Source organism: Pituophis catenifer, unplaced genomic scaffold (assembly GCF_029215685.1).
Source record: "Pituophis catenifer annectens isolate HBS135680 unplaced genomic scaffold, rPitCat1.0.hap2 SCAF_2, whole genome shotgun sequence".
NCBI lineage: Eukaryota > Metazoa > Chordata > Lepidosauria > Squamata > Colubridae > Pituophis > Pituophis catenifer.
This window is the reverse complement of record NW_027256882.1, coordinates 166,676,813-166,682,812: the sequence shown is the minus strand read 5'-3', so window position 1 is coordinate 166,682,812 and position 6,000 is coordinate 166,676,813. Positions and strand designations below refer to the sequence as shown.

General features: G+C 40.9%; 1 protein-coding gene across 2 annotated transcripts in view; it reads right to left on the bottom strand.

The window, feature by feature from the left end:
* Positions 1-1,962: 1,962 nt before the first annotated feature.
* The window catches only part of STAC3 (SH3 and cysteine rich domain 3), a 33,756-nt gene continuing 29,718 nt past the window's right edge, over positions 1,963-6,000 (bottom strand). For both annotated transcript variants that reach the window (XM_070934986.1, XM_070934987.1), the window contains exons 10-12: positions 4,913-4,964; positions 3,354-3,503; positions 1,963-2,729 (exon numbers count right to left, since the gene is read on the bottom strand). In XM_070934986.1, the coding sequence (XP_070791087.1) occupies positions 2,631-2,729; positions 3,354-3,503; positions 4,913-4,964 (301 nt within the window). In that variant the 3' untranslated portion in view covers positions 1,963-2,630. The remainder of the gene's footprint in view (positions 2,730-3,353; positions 3,504-4,912; positions 4,965-6,000) is intronic.

Genomic DNA, 6,000 nt, shown 5'->3' with positions numbered 1-6,000 from the left:
AAAATTGCATCACTTGATAGGTATCTAGCTATAATTCCTTGCTATTGACCATGTTGTCTTTATGATAGTTCAATTGTAATCCAAAATGCCTGGAAAGCAACCAATTGCCTAGCCTGATTTATAGGGCCTCCTGAATAATTGCCTCCAGTGATCTGGAGAAAAGAGGGGAAAGAGCTTTTTCTCCAGTCCCTGATGAGACACATGTATTCAGGAAGGCAGTTTCAAACATTAAAAATACAACCCAATGAAATGTTATTTTCATGTCTCTCCCTTTACTAAAGATCTGTCCGTTCCAGTTGAAGTTTGAGTTTATACCTCTTTCTGTTTTGCATCAAAATCCTGGGAGCGATATACAGATCAGTCAGTGCCCTTTTGATAACCAAGTAGTTTCCCCACTTTATGACCATCCAAAGCTCTTAGGAACTTTGCATGGTCATATTGTATTAACAAACAAAGGCATGGCAGCAGAAATGCCGCTTAAAATAAAAACATGTAGCACATCAGATTTCTGCCGTTAACTAGAGGCAGAAGAGAGTATAGAAGGGGACAGTGCAAAATAAATAATGACAAAAAAAGTCTGGATAGTGGATATTGAGCCACAGTGGTGCAGTGGTTAGAGTGCAGTACTGCAGACTACTTCTGCTAATCACTGGCTGCAAGCAGTTTGGCAGATCAAATCTCACCAGGCTCAAGGTTGACTCAGCCTTCCATCCTTCTGAGGTGGGTAAAATGAGGACCCAGATTGTTGGGGGTAATAGGCTGACTCTGTAAACCACTTAGAAAGGGCTGTAAAAGCACTATGAAGCGGTATGTAAGTCTAAGTGCTATTGCTATATTGCAGTACCTGGAGACCACAGAATAGAAGAGAAAGAACTAGAGAAAAAAAATCACAAAAAATAAAAGTAGAACAACTACGGCAAAAAAAGAAAGCAAAGATAGTAACAATAATTACAGGCTCCTTTGGAGTAATTCCAAAACGTCTGGAGCTTGAATGACATCAGCATTAACCAAATCACCATCCATTGCAAATATTGCAACAATACCCTTAATATTATTAAACAATTACATCTGCCTATCCCAGATCCTTGGGCAGGGTGAAATAGGTGGACAATAATGCAAAATGCAGTCTAAACATCTGGCTACTGTGCGACCAACCATAATTTCATAATAGAAGGAAAGTAGTGGAAGAGGACAAGAGCCAGTTTGGTGCAATGGTTAAAGCATCAGGCTAAAACAGAGGTCTTCAAACTTGGCAGCTTTAAGACTTGTGGACTTCAACTCCCAGAATTCTCCAGCCAGCTATGCTATATGCTATATGCTATATGCTATATGCTATATGCTATATGCTATATGCTATATGCTATATGCTATATGCTATATGCTATATGCTATATGCTATATGCTATATGCTATATGCTATATGCTATATGCTATAGCTATGCTATGCTATGCTGGCTCCAGCCAACTATGCTGGCTGGAGAATTCTGGGAGTTGAAGTCCACAAGTCTTAAAGCTGCCAAGTTTGAAGACCTCTGGGCTAAAAACCAGGAGGCTGAGAGTTTTAGTCCCACTTTAGGCACAAAGCCAGATGAGTGACTTTGGGCCAGTGACTCTTTTTCCTTCCGCCATAGGAGGCAAGCAAGGGCAAGCTACTTCTGAAAAACCTTGCTAAGAAAAATACAGGGAGTAGACCAGGCAGTTGTCAGGCATCACCAATAGCTTGAAGGCACCAAAACAAGTGGAAGAGGATAACAAAAGTAATATAAATATAAGTTCAATTTAAAGGAGCAGAACAATTTCATAGCCTCCCAGCAATTGATAGCAAATACAGAAATTGAGGGGTCCTTGAAGCTCTCTCAGCTGGTTTATTTTCTTGCAAATGTTTCATTACCCAAACTAGGTAACATCACCAGTGCTTCAACTGATGATGTTACCTAGTTTAGGTAATCAAATGTCTGCCAAAAAAAAAAAAAAAAACCACCCCAAGCTTAGAGAGCACCAAGGACCCCTCATGTCAACCCTGAGCTACAAATATTCTCTATTAATCCAGAAACTTGCTGCTTTGCATCAGCACAGCTAGGCAAGTGAAGGATAGAAAAGGGTAACAGATATTGGCAAAACATAACTGTATCTAAGCCATCCAAGTAAACTAGGAGCCAAGCTCCCCCTCTGCCAGCAAAGGGACAGCCATATCCTGAAGTAAATGCATGAACATGTTAGTGCCACCTACAGGGGGTGGCAGCAGTAACTCTTGCAGTTTGTCAATTCTGTCAATCAATCTGTCCAATCACTTTCTTCGCAGACAAGAAGCTTTGGCCGCATCCCAGCACCTTCCCGACAAGATCATAAAGAGACAATGGCTGAACCCATTCTGGAATCTGCCAGCAGCAAAGTGCAGAGTTCAAGAGAAGCACTGAGTCCTCTCCAGTGACAGATAGATAAGCTTCTTGCCTTGAATCCTGACTCACTGATGATACAGGCCTTCTTGTGATGACTTAGCTCTTGGACCGCAGACTTGCAGAAACTCAGCTTCCTTGCAGAGAGGCATTGGCAGCTGGTAACGAACACTCAATCACTCTGGCCTTCTCTGGCCTTGGTTATGAAATCCTTGTGAATCCCAGGGTTGGACCTCAGATCTCCTGCAAGAAGTCCGCGGGAAAGAGTCCCACTTTGCGGCCAGTGTAGACTTTGACATACCCATTCACCTCCTCTCCTTTCTGTACCACAATCTATAAGAGGATAAGAGACATTAGATGAGGCAGAACCCCCAAAGTAGATTACCAATTTTTCTAGGAAGGAGTTCTTGTAGATTTATATGGAGGGAAGGAGGAGGGGATGGGATTGCCAATAAGTAGCACAAGACCTGAGTTTAGAAAAAAAAAAAAAACCTTAGAATTGCTTGGGAGCTGAATGCTATTTAGATTATTTGTTTAAAAAAGCTGGGTTTTATAACTATCATGTACCCAGATTCCCCAGATACTCAGTATAAATTGAAACATGATCAGTCTCTTTTAAACTGTTTTCCTCCTAGCTCTGGCTTACGTGAGAATTATCAGATGAAAACTCAACAAAAACCCCACTCCTCAATTTCAGAAAGAATTTGCAGGGGAAAAAAAGAAAGAGAAATTGTGCTATTGTAGCATTTGTTTACTTAACTTTTAAATCGTCTGCCAGAAAGGATGGGATATAAGATCAATTTGTGGGAAAATATGTGGCAGTTTTCCCGTGATTGTGACCTTTCAGCTCAAGGTGGAAACATTTGTAAAAGTTATCATTGTTTTCGGCTGTTCAGAACAGTGGGGGGAGGGGAGACATTTATTTATATCTGAATGAAGTACTTCAAAGAGACATACCTGATCCTTTTTTAATGTAATCTGACCAATTTCTTTGTTGCCCACAAAGGACCTCATGACCTTATGCACACGTTCTCCTGCACGCACTCGAATAATGAAGTTTGGCGGAAAGTATCCAATTTTTTCTCCAATCTCCCCAATTTTCTTCCCCTAAGAGATTCATGCACGAAGTTACTTTATAAAGAAATAACCTGCCCCCCCCCAAATTCCCAATTCTATCACCATGAAACAAGATAGGATTAACATGAGGGTTTTTTCCTTCAAAAAAAGCAGAGAGGAAAATTGGCAATTCGCAGTGATTCTCTCCTTCAGCACATAAATACACTTTTGCTCTTAAAAAAAGGAGGAAGAGGCAAGTAACTAATATTTTGGAACATTAGCTCTTGCCAACATGATATATTTTAATTATCCTCATTCTTCTCAAAATTGACATCGGTAATCCTGCAAATTATTCATTAAGCCATTTTCAGGACAGTAAGTGACTTGCATGTTCTAAATGGGGGACATTAAAAAATATTGTGAGAGAAAAATGAGTGAATTTTACAAAAGGAAATATTTCAAAAGGAAAAATACAAAATTAATATTACTCGTGGCTTTGAATCCTTTCATGAAAATATACAGTTTTTAACATGGTCATTCATAACATTTTATTGACAGAGGATGGATTTATATATTTTGTGGTGGAGTAGGCAGCCTATTGATAACTGGACTGAACATTTTTAAAATGTGGGGGAGGGCATATGATTTAGATAATAGTACAAAGCAGGTGGAAATAGGATATTCTGGGGCCCCGCCCCCTTTGGTTGGGCGTTTTAGTGATATTGTTTAATTTTTAACCCTTCCCTGACTACAGCTGCCAAAAACTAGCTGTAGAGTTTCATACAATGTTAAAGCAGGACACACCCAAACATTTGTAGCAAATAAACTCTCTTTTTTTCCCCTCCCCAAAATCTAGGAAGAAACTACAATAGAAAGCCCTGGATTTCATGTTTGAGACATGACTCTATTTTTTAAAATGCTTGTTTTTAATTTTATACTACCGAAAATAAGACCCAACTGGAAAATAAGCCCTAACAGGATTTTTCAGGATGCTCGTAATATAAGCCCTACCCCAAAAATAAGGCCCAGTTAAGATGGTCAACCAGACAGAGGCATTTAGTACTGTATTTCCCCCCAAAATAAGGCCTAACTGGAAAATAAGCCATAATGCATCTTTTGGAGCAAAAATTAATGTAAGACCCAGTCTTATTTTGGGGGAAACACGGTATATACAACCCCTGGCCGTTAAACGGTTGCCCATTTTTCATTTTCACTCAGTAACTGACTTATTAGGAGGAGGTGGGCAACACTATTTTGCCAAGTTTAGTTAAATCACTCAAATATGTCTCAAGTCACATTGAAGGAAGACTCCAGCTGGGATGCCATAGTAAAAACTGAAACAGAGAAAATCCCAAATATTTTGCTTGTGACTAACCACTGATATTTAAAAGCTTTTAAAGATCAAGAGCTTTCTTCAAAACGAATAGGCTTAGATCCCGAAAGAGAAACCATCTTCTTACCCGCCACCATTCTTCATTGGAGTCATCAACAATTGCAACTTTGTCCCCAGGGCTGAAAGGGAACAAGGGCCCAAAGATGAAAATACTGTTGCGAGTCAGAACTGCTGAACAACATGGCCCATTTTGGCCATTTAATCCTTTCTTTCCCAGTTCTGAATATCTGACCAACGTGGCAACTTCCCCCCATACTTCCTTCATGGTTTTTCCACAAATTCAACAAGGTAATGAGATACAAAAGTCTTAGCCGAGCACCAGAACATCCAGCAGCCTGATAAACGCTCAATTCTTCTCTCTCCATCTTGCAACCATTGGTAGGATTCTATATTTATTGTTTACGGTGCCTACATTTGCATACAGGGTAAACCCTGTTTACTTGCCTTCTAGCCCTTCTTCACAAAACACTATAAAGAAGCTGTCAAGTGAAGATCTCACAGTCTTACATGGGATGCATCATTGATGGGTTGCCCCCAGTTCGGACCGGTTCGCAAGAACTGGTAGTAAAACTGGCAGGAGGCTCCGCCCTCCACCCCGGATGTCATCATAGGCGATCTGCGCATGCGATCCTGTTGCGAACCAGTAGTAAAGGTAAGTAGAACCCACCCATGGGATGCATGCAGCAGTGGGTTTCACATTATATTACTACCAGTTCACCACACGCGTGCATGCTCGCTTCATGCGCATGTGCGCCCAGTTTGCACACACACCTGCCTTCCACACATGCGCCCGGCCTTCCACACATGCACTTTGCTCACACACACCCCTTCTGCACCTGCGCCCAGCCTCAAAAATGTGGCTAAACAGGATGGCATAGAGCCAGGGCTGGTGGGCAGGCCCACTCGTGATTTCCTCTACCGGTTTAGGCAAACCGGTCCAAAACAGCTGAATATCACCTCTGGATGCATGTACTGAATTAAGAGGGATACAGAAATGGTATTCCATAAGCCTTTGATATTCCTGAATAAGGAAACTTCCTTCAAGACAAGTTATGTCTTGATGTTTTATTTGAGTTCTCAGCATTCTCACATTACTCTTTACATTAATGTAAAACCAGCTCAGCGAAGCTTTGAGTTCCAAATCTCTTTGTTATC